We start from the raw sequence: 18,362 nt of genomic DNA, 5'->3' as shown, positions 1-18,362 counted from the left end.
AGAGAGAGAGAGACGGGTGTGTGTGTGTGAGAAGTCCTGTGCTAAACAGACTGCTCTGCCAAGTTTCCAAGTGACCTTGGTACATCCTCTTTACATACTCCAGATCTTCTAAATCAGGACACCTTCTTTACTTCCTTGCTCCAGATAGTGACAGTTTTTTCCAAGCCTTTCAAAGTCTAATGAAGAGGGGAAAACAAAGACTCAACAGGAGAGAATGGGTTCCAAGACTGTGACCCTGGGCTTGTAAAGTAACCTCTCCAGGTCTGAGTTTCTCTGTATGGACTGCGCGCCTACCCCAGGCTTGCTGGAAATTAAGCGCGATCATGGGCGGAAGACCCCGGACACCAAGCCTCCCAGATGTGCTGGCTGCCGGCGCTGGCAGGGGCTCCGTGAGACCTGGTCCCCTGGCTTTTGCCCCCACCCGGGTGTGGTTACCACCGCCACCACGGGGCCGACAGCCGAGTCCCCCTCCTCGTGTTCTCCTCCCGTTCTTCCCGCGTCTCGAATATGCTGCCCTGTGCCCGTCTTTTGTTTGTTCCAGTCCCCACAGTGTGTCCTGTCCTCTCCCACGGCTACTTCTTCATCCACCACCCCCTCTTCTCGCTGCTGCTTTTCGAAGAGAACTTTCCCCTCCGGCTTTGTTTCATTGTCAGCCGCAAGATTCCTTCATTGGTCCTCCCTGCTTGTTCTTTGCACACCACCCCCCTCATCTGCTGCACCTTGGCTCCCCGATTAGGTTCCCAGCCTTTTTCTATTTTTTATTTTTTCAAATAAAGGGTGTCATCATCACTGTTGTCACCTAGCTTCTTTTCCTGTTCCACCCCAGTGACCTCCAACTTGTGGAAAAGAAAGGCATAGTCTACAATCGCATTGGAAAGTCCTTGATGCCCATCCTCTGAAGGCAGTGTTTGAGACTGTCATAGAAAAGACAGAACCTGGCAAGACTGGCTACAAGGTGAAGGGTGCCCAGGAGCTGTGAGATTCACAGGGGTTTGCAGTATAGGGCAGCTCAGATCTGAGAGGATGAGGCCAGCCCTCCCACAGCCCGGGGCCTCTCCTCCCCAAAGTGTCTCCTAGGAGAGCTTTTGCACCTGCCATCTCTGCCATCCACTCCTGCCCGGAGAGTGATAGATGCAAACAGAGGCTGGGACACAGAGATAGAGAGAGCTGCTAGAGAGATGCAGAGATACAAACGTCTGGAACAATGAAGAGCCACACAGAGACGGAAGATGAATGTCCTGAGCACTTACATTTCATTTTCAGCTGTGACTAGATGTCATCAATCCCATTTTTGAGATGAAGAAACAGACTCAGAGGGGTTGCCATGGTCTTATAGCTGGGGCGTGGCTGAGCTGAGCTTCAAGTCACAGGCTATTTGGTTCCCGGGATATGGCCCTCTATAACCCCATGGACACAAGGGTGCTGTCTCCCTCTTATTTCTCTGATAACTCAGTGCATGAAGTACAGGGAGAGAGGAGCATATAGTGCAATGGAGAGACACTTCCAGGAGAGAGAGAGAGAGAGAGAGAGAGAGAGAGAGAGAGAGAGAGAGAGAGAGAGAACACGAGAGATGACCAGAAGACTGTGAAATAGAGAAAGGAAGAAAAATAAGCTGCTTATCTCTCCCTATGAGAATGGATTTTGGAGAAAATGCACTTTCTAGATCTCATCGCCAGGCATTCGGAATCAGAATTTCTGGCAGTGGGACTCAGGAATCTATATTAAAAGAAAGTTCCTCTGAATGGCAAAATGTGCTTTGAAATGTATCAGAAAAGTAAGATACATTGATGAGTGGACAAAGGGAGGATAGATGGATAATATGTCATAAAGCGAAGGGAGCAAAATGTTAACTGGAGACTCTAAAAGGTGGGTAACACTGTTCACTGTACAATTCTCTTAATTTTCCGTATGTTTGAAAATTTTCATAATAGAATATTGGATAAAGTTCCCGAATGATCATGATGATTAGGCAGGAGGAGGCTCCCTCGGAGGACTTTTGGAGGAGCTGATGCCCTGGAAGGCTCCCCCTGTACCCCTTTTCTGAAGGAAGTCCATCTACCCCTTGGGGCTTCCTATTCTGTGTGTGGAGTACGATTAGATGGATCATCTGGCTTGGTCTCTGTGAGGCACTTATGGCAATGCGAGCCAGCAGGCCAGCGGTGTAGATTTGGGCGGAGCTCAGAGAGGTGGGGCTAGAAGTTCTCTTGGAAGAATTTGAAGCTGAACCGCTCACAGTGGCCCTTGAGCACCTTGGCCAGGGCCGGGGAGCCACAGAAGAAGACTTGCACCTTGCCCTTCTTCTCAGCAGCCACTTTCTGGAACACCTGGAGCCCACGGGGGTAGGGGAGAGCAGAGGCAGGTGAGGTAGGACCGTGGGCACACCCAGTGACACCCACCTGGAGCTGACAGTGTAACGGGTTGGCAGTGGCAGCGATGGCCATCTGTCCATTCGCGTGAGGAACTCCAGGGCGCAGCTGCTTGGCTTCAGGGCCAAGAGTCCAACATGCAGCCATTTGTTTAGGAGCCATTTGCTCCACCCATAACCTGGCCCAGACTCTGGGGAGTGTCTGGGCCAGAACGAAATAAGAGCCAGGCCCTCACTCAAGAAGCCGCATCTGTGGGGGAGACGCGTACCACACTAGCTGCAGTGTTAGCGGGCGATGGCCGAGCCCTGCGGGGCATGCTGAACCCCGATTGCCTGAACCTTATACTGCCCTCCGGCTGGCCACGTGCCTCCACTGAAATGTCTCTTTCCTGAAGTCGGGCTTTTGTTTTCCCCAGTGAGGGCCCTTTAACACCCCAGTTCTGCTTAAGAATCGCCTTTGCCGAAAGTTCACTTTGGTGTCTAAGCACCACCAGCATCTCGTCCCCCGCTTAGTTCTCACTGTCTGGGCCTGGAAAAGCGGTCCCTCCTGTGTCACCTCATGGAACTCTAGACCTCTGTCGGCAAACACTCACGGGAGAAAAATTATAATAAAACCAATCCGAGAAATGAAATAGGAAGACCGCAAACTCTTTCATGTGCCGGGCCTCAGTTTACCCACTCGTGCCAGGAAGGAATAAAACTCAGTGCTTCCCCAGGACGCTGCCCACTCGGGCCCCCTGACTCTGGTTTGCAGGGAATCATGTCGGGGCCAGGCCCCCCGGAGGCTAACTTTCTCTCTAAACAGATGGAGAAACTGAGGCCAATGATGGCACAAAGTGAGCTAGTGAAGGATCCAAAAGTAGGCCCCTTGCTTCCTGTCTGGACTCCAGATGTTGGCCTCCTGCTTTGCCCCTGGCTGCTTGGCCCTAATATCCTTGGCTACCACCTCCAGCTCTCAGCCCTACTGGTCCCTGCAGGCTGCATGGCTCCAGCTTGGTCTTTACCTTGTTCCAGTCAGGCCGCCCAGGCTGGGTGCGTGTCTGGAGGCCTGTGATGGAGTCCTTCTTCTCCTTCTTGGCCAGGAGGTCGAGAGCCATCTGCAGGCCAATGGCCTTCATGTCATTCTTGCCCAGTGCAGAGGTCATATACATGTGCAATTCCAGGAAGCGGCCTATGAGGTGGGAGGAGAGGGTACACTGAGGGGCCAGCTTCCATGATGGGGACAGGGCAGGGTGTCAGCCACCTCGCTGTGGGGCTCGGAGGGACACCAAGAGGGTCTGAAACTCACACCTGCTGCCACCGTGTTTGCCCAGGACCCCCATTTAACCAGTGCTGTAGAGAGAAAAGACAGCCAGTGCTTGAGCTGGGCCTACTCTGTGCATGGCATACACGAGTGATTTCATATTCATGGTCTAATGTGAGCCTCACAACTACCCCACGAGTTATATTTCTGGAGGAGAAATGAATCCCAGGGCAGCATGGCAATCCTTGAGCTCCAAAGCGCACGCCCTTTCATTACACACAGTGTCTGCTCTATCAGGTTAGGGACACAAGCTACGCACACATGAAAACATAACTGAGACCAACGGGCCAAGAGTTGAGTGAGTGGATGAGATGGCAAATGCCACTGATATACAGGGAAGGGCTGGAGCAGACAGAGCTGCTTCCTGGGAGGGCAGGGATTGAGTTATGTCTTGGAAGAGGGGCAGGATTCAAAGGGAAGGTGAAAGGAAGACAGCTTAGGAGGAATAGCTTGAGCCTAGGGCAAGAGGCTGGACCAAACGTGGTGTTTCTGGGGGACGATGTGACTGCCTGGCTGAGTCAGAGGATCCTTGAAAGGAGCAACAGGAGAGGGGACTGGACACAGAGACTGGAATGCAAAAGGTCTTGGATGCCCAGCTGGGACATGGGGGCAGGTAGAGGGTCTCTGAGCAGGGCATGACAGGGTGAAAACAGCTTCTAGGCAGAGTCGGAGGACGGAAGGGATGGGGCAGAGGCTGGCATCACAGAGACTCATTAGGCCCAAGCATCCTCAGTTCTGTGCCTGCAACGGGACAAGTTAGCTAAGGTGCTGATCCATTCAGCCCTCAGGGTAATAGGAACTTCCAGGAGGGAACCTCTGTGTTCAAGCTGCTTCTTCTATTTCCCTAGAAAATAGTATCGTTTTCCATGTGTGTCATGATGGGGAAAAGACTTGCAAGTGCTGCCTTAGACCCGTATCTCCGTGCAAGTCAGAAAAGGCAGGGCCTGAGCTGGGACATTGGATTCATGGGCTGATGATCACTTCATCCTTCTCCTCTCCCTGGACCGAAGGATTCGTGCTGTCGCAACCTGCTCTCAATCATTTCATATGCCGCCATTTAGCCCACTTTCCCTTTGTCTTAAGGTCTTAGTCACTGTTAAAATGCAAATGGCCTTACAAGGGACACCACATTTTATTTCACGTATCAGTGAACTTGACTACTGCTGGGTGGTGTGGGAGGGAGGACGATGTACTATAAGGGATGCCTACTGCCAGAGCCCTGGCCCTCTTCCCCCTCCCACACAGTCGCCACACTCCAGAGAGCGGTAAGAGAAGGCAGGAGACACCATGCTTGCAGGGTGACCTGGCGTGGTTTCGCTGTCTCCAGAACAGCTGTGTTTGGGACACTCTGCTAAGGAAATCCTCCAAAGGAAGGAAAAATAAAAGCTATGTGCACAGAGCTTTATTTATGATGGTAGAGAATTAAGAATAAATAAAATGTTCAATAGTAGGAGCTTGGTTAAATAATTTGTGGCAAATCATTAACTGTATCATTCATCATACAGCCGTTAAATACTACTACTGCCATTGCTAAATTTAAATACTATTTTTATTACTGTTAAATGTACTGAGCCACTATTACTACTACTACTACTGCTACTACTACTATGACAACAACTACTACTAATATTACTAAATTTACTCAGAAGTCATTAAGCTCCACTCACTGTTCTAAGTGCTGTAGAGATGATATCTCATTGAATCCTCACTACAGTCCTGTGAGGTACCAGTATTTTTCAGATGAGGAAATTGAAAGAAAGCAGTTAAATAATGTGCCCATGTTTCTCTAGCTGTTAAGGGATTGAGTAAAGATCCAAACCAAACAGAATGATTAAGCTTGAGCTACAGAAATTAAAAACAACAAATCACAATTTTTTTAACTCAAATCTTGGCTTAAAATTAAAATCAGAGACCACAAGTTTCAGTTGTAGTTAATGAGAAGACTTGGTAGAAATTTGAGGTAATAAAGTTGTTGACTCAAGTGGCTTTGAGAATGCAAAGCACTGGGTTAGCTGTTACTCTTTGTTTACACAGATTAGGAAGAAGTAAACAGCAAATATTTATAGACAAGTAACTAGAAATTAAAATTAAATCTAAACTTTTGCCCTAGCTTATCCTAAAATCGAGTTTCTAATGAATTAATATACGTAAAAGCATTTAGAACAAAGTCAGTGTTATATAAATATTTACTGCAACATTCCAAGGTTTAATAGTTATCTTCTAAAGGGCTTGGGCTTTAAGGCTTTGAATGTTTGTTATAGTAAGCTACAACTGTTTGAACGTTTTTTTGTAGGAAACTGTGTTGATTACTTGAACTTATAAACTATGTTGATCAGAAGAATTTGAATTTACTCACAGCAACCTTGCGATAATTAAACAGCCAACTAAGGCCTAGTTCAGATGAACTTGACCACGTATAAAAAAGCATACCAATTCTCTTGAAGTTAGAAACATATCTGAACATATTCCTCCTTGATAAGTTATTCCATAAGTAAAACAAAACAAAACAAAACAAAATAATGATTCTAACAGATTAACTTTAAAACACAAAACAAAACCTCAGTATCCCACAAAGATGTCCCATGAAGACTGTGATGTAACCCAGAGAAACATGTTGTTGTACGTACTAAGCATTGGTTTAGTAAAAACTGTAGAATGCCATGCTTGGATAGGGTAGGGGAAGGCTGCAGGGGCTGGAGAAAGACATTCAAAACATTCGTTTTTGATGAAAGTATAAAAGAAAGAACCAAAGAGTAAAAGAACTCACACATGTTATAACGTTTAATCTTTATCATAGACCATTCTCTAAACTTTTTGATTAATACCATATCAGGGAAAATATTGAACATTCACCCCCAATAAATAGATATAGGTTTGGCTTTACCAACAAATTATGCACATTAAAAATGTATGTTGGAGTAAAAAGGATCATATTTACTTCTTCACCTTAAACAACTAGAAAAATGGACAAAATATATAAAACAACGGTTTCCAGACATTGATCAGCAGATGCAATTGGCCCATCCTGGTCCTGGTCTCACTGAGTGGGGAGACAGAAGATGGAGCTCAAGGTAAATGTGCAGGCACAATATACGAAAAAGGAATCTGCAGAAAGAGAGAGGGAAGGAAGAAGAGAAAAAGGAAGAGAGAAAGAGAAGGAGTCAGAGAGGGAGGAAGTTAGCTCTGGAAATCTGCATAAAGTTTTCCCCTAAGCCTTTGGCTGAGCATTAATTTGTACATGGGTGAAAGAAATTTTCCAGACAGCACTAGGCCAATCAGCAAGAGTGGGGAGACCTTGTAATACACAGGGCAGTAGGTAGCATCAGAGGTGTAGCATCTTAGTACTGGGACTAAATTAGTCCCACAGTAAACGCTACTCTGAGCTTGCCCTAACAAAAGTTAAAAGTTAGTCTTGGAAGGATCCAAATTATCCTAAATGATGTAACTGCACTAGAAAAAAAGTAAGTACTATTTAAAGAAATACCACAAAATCTAGAACACGACAACACACAATTTACAATGCCTGGCAACCGATAAAAAAATTATCAGGCACATAATTCATAATGAGGAGAAAATCAGTAAATAGAAAAAGATCTGAGATTTTTAAATAGGATACAAAAAGTATGAAGAATAAAAGAAAAAATATGATAAATTGGACATCATTAAAATTTCAAAGTTTAGTCCTTCAAACAGTTTTAAAAAATGAAAAGAGAAACCATAGACTGGGAGAATTTATTAGTAAGATGTACAGCTGACAGTGTGTAAAGAACTCTTACAACTTAATAAAAAAGACAAACATCTAAAGAGTGGACAAAATATTTGAAGATGTACAAACAATAAATAATAACATGAAAATATGTTCAATATCATTAATTATTAGGAAATTACAAATTAAGAGCACATTAAGATACCCCTATGTACCCACCACAATAGCTAAAATGAAAAAGACTGCCAATATCAAATGTTGGTGAGTCGTGGAGCAATTGGAACTCTCATCTATTACTGATGAAAATGCAAAATGGTACAGTCACTTTGGAAAACAGTTTGGCAGTTTCATAATAAAGTTAAATTTAACACATACCACACTATCCAGAAATCCCACTCCTAAGTATTTACCCAAGAGAAATGAAAACATATGTCCCCACAAAGATTTGTATGCACATATTCATAGCAGCTTTATGCAAAATAGCCACAAAGTAGAAACAACTCTAACACCCATCAACAAGAGAATGGAAAAACAGATTGAGGTATATCCATTAAACAGAACACTACCTAGCAATAAAAAGAACTAACTACTTACTGATACATGTGACAATATAGATAAATCTCAAAGATATTATGTTAAGTGAAAGAAGCAGACAGAAAAGACTATGTATTACATAATTACATTTATATGAAATTCTAGAAAAGACAAAACTATAGTAGTGATAAAGCAGAGTAGTGGTCGTGAGGGGTTACAAATTGAGGGAGAGTGTTGATTAAAAATGAGATGAGAGAACTTTTGGGGGTAAAAGGAATGTTTCTTATTTTGATCGTGCTGATGATTGCACACATTTGTCAAAATGTCTTTGTATTAGCTGTACAGTTATATTGGTAAATTTTATTGTATATAAATTATCCCTGAAAAAAACTTATTTACAAAAGAATGTGATTAAGAATCATCTGAAAAGCATATTAAAATGTATGTTCCTGGGCCCTCTTCGCAGAGAATCTACTTTGGAAGTTTTCAAAATCTAAATTCTTAACAAGTACTCGTTCTGAATAAAAACAAAAAAAAAGTCTTATAAAAAAGAAAATAGGGGAAAAGGACATACATGTTCATAAAATATGAATAAGAAGAAACATCAGAAGGCAATTCCTTTAAAAAGCTGGAATAGTATGGATAGCTGAATGATTTTTTCTGCTTAATTTTTCATTTCACAAAATATTACATTTAAGTTAAAAAAAAAAAAAAGCAAACCTCTCTCCCCCACATTTTTGAAAGAAACGGAATAATCTACATATCTTCTTAAAAAGCCCCTGACGTTAAACACCCCTGCCCTGTTCCCATCCTCCTCGGGCCCTGTCCCTCTCCTACCCTCTTGAGGCTCCTCAGCCTGGTCCATCTCCAGTTTGGTCAGCAGGCTCACAAACCACTCAAAAGACCTCTGGTCCCGGTTGATCCAGATGAAATCCACCTAGGGAGAGAGGCCCTTGGGCTCAGAGGTGGGGTCTACCTCGTCACAGCATGCTCATATTGTGATCTCCAGGGTCCGTATGGTCACCCTGGTGTGAGCAGGGCACACATTAGTGTCCCCACTTAGCGGAGGGGAAAACCGTGGCTCACAGAGGGGAGGAGCCTTGCCCAGACCAGAACTTAGGTTCCTAACTGCTGGTTCAGGATTTTATCTAATAATTTATTGTTATAGCAAGCAATGTTCTAGGATCGTAAGGTTAGGACAGTCAGATAAACATTACTTATTTTTTAAGAAACTCTTTGAAGTGGTCTATACAAAATAACGAATTTTCAAAAGGCAAACACATTTTCATTTTTAAAGCCACCACCAGGAGCTGGCTAGTAAGTATCATAGCTGTAACTTATCTAGGCTGCCTGACTTTCAAGCTCCTGGGTCTTTAATGAGATACCACTTCAGAGCATCTCTCAGAGGTGACAAGGGGTGTCGGGGAAGAGGGAGGCCTGGACACTTAGAAGGCACCAGGAGAATTTGAGGCACTGAGAGAAGTGTGTGTGTGTGTGTATGTGTGTGTATATATATATATATGTGTATATCTCAGTGGATCCCAGCAGGGGAGAAGTCACCTGTTCCTTCCCTGCCTCTGCACAGGAGGGCCCGGCTTCTGTTCCAGGTGGTGACCCAGAGAGAGGGTCCCAGGCCTGCCTACAAGATACCCTGCTCACCTTGTGGAGCTTCATGTCGTTGTCCTGGATGCCCTCCATCCAGGAGTGCTGGCAGTTGGGGCAAACGTGCTTTCTCTTCTGGTGCCTTAGGGGAGGCAGGAAGAGGGGTCTTGAATTTGGGGTGAGTAGGAGACTTTTCAGGACCTCAGACAACAGTGCAGGGACAGAGAGCGAGGGTGAGCTGACAGAGCCCACCCTGTGAGGAAGGAGAGGGGTGAGACCCAGAAAAAGAGAGGGCGGAGGAGCAGGGGAGGGAAGAGAGAAAAGGGGGAGGTGAAGGAGACAAGTGAAAGGAGAGAAGGGAGGGAGACAGGGGGAGAAAAGGGGATGGCATCTCTTGGGACTCGGCCCGAGGATGCAGGCTGGGGCCTCAGCCTGGGCACCCACCTGTACATGATGCTCTGCAGGATAGAAGCAAAGGGGGTGATGCCAATGCCAGCCCCAATGAGCACGGCATGCTCAGAGGCAAAGATCCTGCGGGTGGGGGTTCCATACGGGCCGTCGATGTAGCACTGTGCACCAGAGGGATTAGAGGAAAGAGAGAGGTGGGTGGGTGGGTGTGGAGAAGAGCTGGACCCGAAGACTTCAGGACCCCCCTTATACACAGGCAGTCGTCTCCTGGGCTGGACCGGGTCTAAGTGGCCTCCACTCCTGTGCCCTGAGCACACGTCTGGGAGAGCCCTAGAAGGCCAGAATGGTGAGAGTAGGGCCCAGCCAGCAGCTCTGTGTGCACCTGTGATGGGAGGGTTTGGTTTCTTTCTGCAGATACCTGGAAGTCAGTCAGGGGGACTTGCGGGGCTTGGGAACTGAAGCTACGACAAGCCCTCCCTACAGGCAGGTTGGGGCAGGGGGTCCTGGAGCCTCTTACCTTGATGTTACAGAATTGGTGGTTCTCAAGGGACATCGCAGAGACCTGTGGAGAACAGAGCTGTGGGTCACTGGGAGCGTGCATATCGGGCATTTCTCAGAGGCTTCCTAGTCTTTGCCGGTCTGAACAACATTACAAAAGGGGAATTGATTATTACTGCCTCAGTTATTACTGAAAGCATGGAGACCTTTTGAGGAAGAACCTAAGTGGTGTTCTGGAAAACTGACTCTTCAAAAACAAAAACGACGACAACAACAAACTCCTGATTGCTAGTGATTATTGATTTCTGGTATAAATTCTGCCATCACAGCTCCCGCCAATGATTGTATTTAATAACTAGCCCTCAAAATTTCTGGAAATTTTACAGTCGGCTCTTGTGGTCTGATACGAGTTAGCTTCAGGGTGTGCCTGAACAGCACTCACCTCCAGTCGTATCTTCGGCTCTGTCTCCAGCCAGTCCCAATAACTTCCATGTCTCTAGATACATCCCTTGTCCTTGAGCATTCTTTTCCCTCGACCTAGAACATCCTTTCCTCTGACCCAGCTGGCAAATTCCTGTGCATCCTTCGGTGTCCATCTCCTTTGAAGTGGCTGCTCCTCCTGGAAGTTTACCCGGCTACACCAGCGTGGCTGACCTGGCTCACAGCTCCACCCCATTCTTGGGACCCTGCTCTGTGCTAGCTGACAAGGAGCAACCTGAAACCAGGGCACAGACCTGCCTGACTCCTCTGGGTCTGAGCAAAGGTAGAAGGTCAGACCAGATTTATAGAGATCAAATTCTGGAAGGTGAAAGAAACAGACCCCAAAACAGGCTGCAGTGATACATCACTCTCTGATGCCAGAAGGCAGAGTGAGGAGTGACCTTCACAGTCATCCCAGCCAATCCCTCATTTCACAGGAGAGGAGCTGAGTCTGAGAACCCAGCAATGAATCGCCCAAGTTCTCCTAGAGCCTGCACCTCCTGCTGGCCATCCAGGGCTCTTCACATTCCTCCATGTCACTTCTTTGTCTGTGTTCAACTGACCACTGTGTTCCCCATGGTGCTGGACGTGAACTACTTGTGATTTGGGGAGACATGCTGTGAGAGCTAGTGATCCCTTTCGATTCTTCTTTAATCCTTCTGATTGCAAGGAGAAAGCCTTACATCACAGTTACTTTATCTTTAACCCTTACTAATCCCTCCTCTTTCTTTTTTTCTTCTAATAAAATGAGAAAGGGAGAGAGTGAGCAGGAGAGAGGGTGTGAGCACATGAGGAGTGGAGCGGGCAGTGGAGGCTCAGCGCCTTAGCAGGCAGAAACATCTGGCAAACTTTCAGTAACATTGGTTTTCAGTGTTTTAACTTTTAGGGCTATCTTCTGTTTATGGCACATAAACAGAAGATAGTTTTCCGTTAACGATAGCCATTGAAAGAGTCCTTTTTAAATACAATTAAGTTTAAAGTAATGTTGGGTGGTAAAGAAAAATGTCAGGTAGGAACTATTATCAGAGGGAAGTAAATATGGCAAAAGTTATAAAGGCGATACACAGACGACTGGCTGCAGAAACACCATGCAATGTGCAGTGCTCCCCGAACGTGGCCTGCCCGTGAGGTGCTCTCTTCCAGGTCCCAAGGACCTGCCATCCCTGGGGAGACAAACCACTGGCTCTCCAGCCTCCAGCCCCAGCTTCCTCGGCCTTACCAGAACCTGGTTGCTCGCTGAGGTCGCCTGAATCCTGTCCTCTGTCCCCGTGTGCACCAGGCCTTCATGCCCCTGCCACGGAGTTCCCTCAGGACTGTAGGGTGTCAGCTCCACCAGGACGTCTTTTTGGGAGGCCACTGCTTCCTGTGCCAGGGCCCCAGAAAAGAGGGGCTGGGGTTGCAAACCCTGTTTGGTTTCAAAATGAGAATTACTTTATTATTTAAATCACAAAATTAATACATGCTAATTTTAAAGATTCAGATATGACAGAACATTAACAAATTAAATGAAAAAGTGCCCTGAATCAGACAACCTAACTTCTCTAAACATTTTCTCTAAGCCCCTCCAGTCTCAGTATCTCTCTCTCTCATGCGCACATGCGTGTGCGCAAACACACACACACGCACGCACCACATACACCACACTTTTACATAAATGAAAACACTGCTTTTTTATCTGGCTTTTCCACTTACTACATCTTGACTAGCTTTCCATGCTTTCCAATGCATACATTTTTTAGGTGACCTACCATCCCGTTATAATGGTAATCAGTAATTATTTAGCTACTTTCCTATTGTAGAATTTTGATTATCCTCATTTTCTCATTATTGTTAACAATCACCATACATAAAATAGCACCTTCTCCATCTCTATCATTTGCCCTGATTTATTTTTCTCCATAGCATTTATTATCACTTGACACAGTATGTATTCATTTTGTTTGTTTAGTGTCTATCTTTCCAGAACATAAGCAGTGACTGTGTCTATTTTGCTTATTGATATATCGCTAGCACCTAGAATAGTACTTGGACAACAGTAGGTGCTGTGCTCAGTAAATATTTGCTACACGAATGAATGAACAAGGTGATTAAAATACTTCTTGTGCACCTGTCCAATTAGCTTTTTAGGAAAAATCCTAAAAATGGAACTGCTGGGCCAGCGGGTATATACATTTAAAATGCTGACACATATGGCTAGACTGCCTGCCAGAAAGATTGTGCCAAATTCTTCTTTGGCAGAAGTGCCTAAGGTCCCAAGGAAACACAGCTTTTAATGGATCTACCCACCAATTCCCAGTGGGCTGTGACCCACCTGGTTTTGAAAGTCAGCTTCCTCCTTCAGAAAGTTTCCCCTGATTAACAGTAGAGAAAGCTCTCTTGTTTCTACCTACTCCTCCATTTCCCAAAGCTTTACTCTTGGCACCATTCTAGAAGGGTCCTTTAGCCTGGCCAGGCAGGATGCCACCTGGTTCTCCCACCAGACTTTAATTCATGCCAAAGTAAAACAGGGCTGGGCCAGGTCCAGGGTCTTCTCTCTTTTTGACCCTTAGCAGGGTTTCCACACATGAACCTATCCTCCCAGCCTGGTGATACAGCCTACTTAGTGTCCAGGCACCCTCAGCCTCCTTTATCTATTCTTACTTCCTCAAGTGCTGTTCTTATTTTTATGTATTCTTCCGACACCCCTCTAGAACCTGTATTCACTCTAGGCACTAGCAAGTTGTCAGCTTTGTGGGTTTCATCAGGGCTCAACAAAAGACAACAATGGTGATGCTAATATTGATACTGGTGATGATAATGGCGTTGATGGTGATAATGAATGGTCCACCAGGATCGAGCTGCTCAGTTCACTCAATATTTTACGGGCATTCATTCTATTGGTCTTTAAAAGAATCTTGTGAAAAAGGGAAGCCGAGGATGGGAATTACCCTCAGTTTATCAACGAATAACCTGAGGCTCAGAGAGGTTAAAGGATGAGCCAATGGCCATGCAGTCAGCAAGCACTGGAGCAGAGACACAGAGTCGAGTTCTTCTGATCCCAAATGCCCTTCTTTCCATTGCCCTCGCCTTCTAATGGAGAATGTGGACTGGGGAGGGTCAGGGATGCTCAGGCTTCCAAGGACCACACAGCCTGCAGCTGCCTTGCCCCTCGTGCTGCCGCCCAGCCAGTGTACACAACTGCTGCTCAATATTTGGTGCCCACCAACTCAGAAGCAGCTTGGTCCCAGTGGGTTTGCCACCACTGTAGACCTTTCCTCCCCCACAGCCACCTACCTGGGACCTCCTCTGGCTCCTCTTCATTTTCAAACTCCTCGACAGTCTCTTGGAGCCACAGCCCACTGGGTCTGATGCCTTGAAAGACTCATACAGCCTGTTTGTCCACTGGCCTTGGGACCGGATGTGTAGCCAGATGGTGTCTGAGCAAAAGATAGGGGCAGGATGAATGCCGGGCTCCAGCAGGGAGCAGGCCTATCTCCCCTGGGTGGTTGGGGCTAGGTGTCCACTGCTCAAGTCCCAAGCTGGATGCTCTTCCTCAGGTGCAGACCGGCAGCCATAGCCACAGGACACGGAGATCGGATCTCTCCAGTGCAGACCATACAAATTTTCTCAGCGAAGTCAATCTAAGCTTATGGAATGAGTTCAGTCTCCTCTACCAGGGCAGGTGTCAGAGCGGCCCTGAGTATACTAAGACTTCCCTAGGGATGGGGGCCCTGCCTCTTCCATCAGGCTATGGTCTCACCAACATGGGGACCATCTCCCTCCCACATTCAACCAAGTGCCTGTCAATGACTCTGGACACAATAGGTGCTCAACAGATGGTGGGACCAACATCTTTCATTATACCCAGTGCCTGGGATGTAGCAGGTGCTTACTAAGATTCTCTGTTGAGTGGATGACTGGCAGGAAGGGGGTGTGGGTGACTACGCCTCTGCTGAGGGGGACAGAGAGAGTTCACATATTAAGGTAAGGCAATCCCTAAGAGTTTTCCTAGTCTGGGGTTCTTACCCCTTTTCTTTTATTTTAAACCATGAATTATTTGGGGCAGTTCTTTGAAGGCAATGGATAGATTCCTTCTCAGGATAAGGTTTTTAAATACATAAAGTAACATATATAGATATTATAAATAAAACCGGTTATGAGACAGTTATCAAAATACTAAACAAGCAAATATGTGATTTAAGAATACAAGTGCTTCTTTGTTAACACGTGAACTAACGAGATCCAGAGGGAGTCTCGTGGCCACTGGAAATCTGAAGCAGTGGTGAGGTATCGGAAACATCTGTCTTGTGATATAAAGGAATCTACGCTTTTTATTTCAAAAAGTCACAGGTATTGTTAACGTTACTGTGGTTTGTTGTCTGCATTCATAATTGAAGAAAAGACTGAATTTCAGCTAGAGGTTAGTGAAAATAAAGATGTCACTTTTTTTCCCCTTATCCAAGTTCATGAATGAACTTGTTCAACCCTGTAATACAGAGGCCAGGAGTGGTGTGTATATACCCTCACAGCTTTGTGAGAAGTGAACTGAAAAGTCAAGACTGCACTTCAGGTCCTCGGACCTCTGCTCCCACAAACCTCTCTGAGGCTTCTTTCCCCTTCAAGGTGCAATCACCAGGAAGGTTGAGCTATGCCTTGTCTACACAAATGCAACTGGAAGTCCCTCACCCAGTAACTCATATGTAAAAGGCCTCCATGAATGTTGGTCGAATTCGATCAGCCACAGCTGCCAACCTGATCCCCACTCCTTATTTCTGTAAACAAGCTCTGTAAACAAAGTCGGAGTATTTACCAGTCCCCATACGGACTCGCTAAGCTCATTACAGGAGACGTGGGCTCAAGAGATAGGCAAATTCTAAGCCAAGTTCCTGAAGAAACCCCCTCAAGAATTGGTCAGATAAATGAACCATCATATGGTAAACACTGTCATTATAATCAGAGTCATAGCTATATGCTGGAATACTATGCAGCCATGAAAAGGAAAAGGTTGTTTTTTTTTTTTTTGAAAGAACCGACATGCAAAGATCTTCATAACATACTGTTCACCAAGAAAAGTGGGCTGCAAAACAGTGTGAACAGTCTGATCCCATGTGTGCAAAATTATCTCTGCATCTGATTACCCACGTAGATATAGAGAGATCTGGAAGGCTGTTTGGCAAAAAGAATGACAATAGTTTTTTTTTTTTTAATTTGAGGGATTTTAATTTTCTTCTATACATATTTCTATATTGTCTGAATTTTCTGAGAGCTCATTATCTTCTTTAGAAAACAGAAAAGGGAATAAAAATAGGAAGAAAATAACTCACCCTCTCCAACCCCCATGCTTTCCTTCTTCCCGTTGCACATCCAGGCCACCACTCAGGTGATTCCAGGGAAGAGGTGTGGAGTCTAACAAGGGGAACCCCCACCTTGGGTCTGTGCCCTGAGCTGCGGGAGCTGGTTCCTGCTGCGCTCCAACTCAGAGGCATCCTGAGTAAAGCTAAAGCTTTTAATGGAGATGGGTCAGAGAACCCCTTTACCCCTCATGAAGCCGAGCAAGGATCTCGTTGTAACAGGCCACGAAAAGCCTTTCCTGTCAGAAGCACCAGTAAGGTGGGTAGGCCAGGAACACAAGGAAAGTACATGCATGGGTGGGGGTCAGAGGACAGATGGGCAAAGAGAAGGTCTGCTGAGCCATCGTATGGGTGTGGGGAACCCACAGAGAAATGGAAGTGGTACAGGGCTGGGGGAGAAGGGTGTGGGGCAGTCTGCTGCCTAGGAGTCCACAGGGCTCATGCCCACAGGGAGCAGGGGAGCCCCAGCTTCTTGTCACAGCCTCCTCGAAAGTGCTCTGGTACCCCTTTCTCTGAGTCGGCTAGTCCTCTGCTTAAGATCTCTGTGGGCTCCCAACTGCCTGTGCCGTCCAACTTAGCTTCCAACTCTGTATTCCAAGTCTTCCTTGGTCCTACCCTGGCTCTGATTGGCTTTGCCAGCACATTGTCTGCCTTTCTATCATATTCTGACCCTCTCTCCTGTTCTCCCATGCTCTCTCTGTCCCGCCCTTCCTTCCTCCCTACTCCACCCCCACCCTTAGCTCTAACTTCAGACTATTCCATGTTTCCAGGAATATGCTTTTGCCTATGCTTCTTCCTCTACCTCCTCCCCCAACTTCCTAGTACGACAAACTCTGACTAATCTTTCAAAGTTCAGTTGAAATGTCACATGTCTGGGAAGCCTTGCTCACTTATCCCACCATGCCAGGCCCTCTCCTGTGACCCTCACAGCACCTGGTACAGCCCTGACCATACCATTCAGTAAGCGTTTGCCTGTCTGCCTCCCTGTTCCAGAGGGAGCTTTGGGAGGCCCACTTTGCAACCGTGGTCTTATTTACCTCCACGCGCCTGGCTCCCAGCCCGTGCTTGGCACGTGGCAGAACTCAGTACATGTCTGAACGCCTGGAGGAGTTGGCTTACCTCTCTGCTCTGGAGCACTGCTGATGGTGAAAGGGTGCCACTCATAGCGCGCAATGGCGGGGATGTTCAGATACAAGTAATCGCCAGGTCTGTAGTTGAAAAGAGGGGGCCTCTTGATGAGAAGATGAGTCACCTGGGGAGACAAGGCAATCGGCATCATCCGTACGGACCCAAAGCTGCCAGGGGGACAGAGGCTGGGCCATTCTCCACCATAAACCAGGCCAGCCCAGACGGGAGACCCTTCTGTGCCTGTGAGTGGGGGCCACCCCTGCAGCACATCTGCTAACCAGAGATGGGCAAAATTCAGAGAAGGGAGGAGTCAGGCTATGTCTGGAGTAAGGCTCATGGTTTGATCCCGCTTATGGTATAAATGCTGTTTATCAGCAGTCCCTTCCTCTGTGAAGCCCCGCTGACTGTTCTAGCCCCTTTCCTGGAACTCTTGTAGCACTTGGCCAGCATTCCAACCACTAATGGACATTTCCCCTGGGATAATAACATCCTTCTGGAAGATGGCTTCCGTTTATTCAGCACTTACTGTCTTCCAGAGCCGTGTGGAGTACTTTCTTACTTCTGGTTCTCACAGTAACTCTCTAAGATGAATGACATACTTTTTTCACTTTATGGATGAAAAGCTGAAGCTCAGAGAAGTTAAATAGTTTGCTCAAGGCCACCAGCTAGAATACCATGGGATCTGAATCCAATCACAGCTGTCTAATGCTAGAGCCTAGACGTAAACCACACCCTCGTTATTTAGCTTCTATATCCAGAGCCTAGTCCACTCAGAGCTGCCTTCCCTTTCTCCATAAATTTGTCATTTGGACCCTTGGGAGTCCTAGCCTCCATTCTCTCTCTCACCCCAAATTGCATCCTGTTGCCTCCTGAGTCTTTCTGTGATATGCCCTCTCCCCATCCCACAGCCACAGCCCCAGGGTCGAGACCCTCATGAGCTCTCATCTACCTATGTGCAAGAGCCTCCTAAATGGTCTTCTCCAAGCCGTCTTCTTCAAAGCAACTAAA

At 46.3% G+C, this 18,362-nt stretch overlaps 1 protein-coding gene across 3 annotated transcripts in view; it reads right to left on the bottom strand.

Annotated features, from left to right (window-relative positions):
• Nucleotides 1-1,518: 1,518 nt before the first annotated feature.
• The window catches only part of NOX5 (NADPH oxidase 5), a 30,744-nt gene continuing 13,900 nt past the window's right edge, over nt 1,519-18,362 (bottom strand). Inside the window, exons 9-17 of one of the 3 annotated variants that reach the window (XM_016145748.2) lie at nt 17,346-17,478; nt 14,170-14,312; nt 12,116-12,301; nt 10,436-10,480; nt 9,955-10,079; nt 9,568-9,652; nt 8,746-8,845; nt 3,370-3,536; nt 1,519-2,324 (exon numbers count right to left, since the gene is read on the bottom strand). In XM_016145748.2, the coding sequence (XP_016001234.2) occupies nt 2,193-2,324; nt 3,370-3,536; nt 8,746-8,845; nt 9,568-9,652; nt 9,955-10,079; nt 10,436-10,480; nt 12,116-12,301; nt 14,170-14,312; nt 17,346-17,478 (1,116 nt within the window). In that variant the 3' untranslated portion in view covers nt 1,519-2,192. Of the gene's footprint in view, nt 2,325-3,369; nt 3,537-6,348; nt 6,774-8,745; nt 8,846-9,567; nt 9,653-9,954; nt 10,080-10,435; nt 10,481-12,115; nt 12,302-14,169; nt 14,313-17,345; nt 17,479-18,362 lie in introns of those variants that run through there. The other 2 variants (XM_016145750.2, XM_016145749.2) reach the window with 2 other exon arrangements.

The sequence above is a fragment of the Rousettus aegyptiacus genome, unplaced genomic scaffold, assembly GCF_014176215.1.
Source record: "Rousettus aegyptiacus isolate mRouAeg1 unplaced genomic scaffold, mRouAeg1.p scaffold_m13_p_3, whole genome shotgun sequence".
In the NCBI taxonomy this organism is placed as follows: domain Eukaryota; kingdom Metazoa; phylum Chordata; class Mammalia; order Chiroptera; family Pteropodidae; genus Rousettus; species Rousettus aegyptiacus.
Note: the sequence above shows the minus strand (reverse complement) of the source record. Positions and strands in the feature narration are given on the sequence as shown.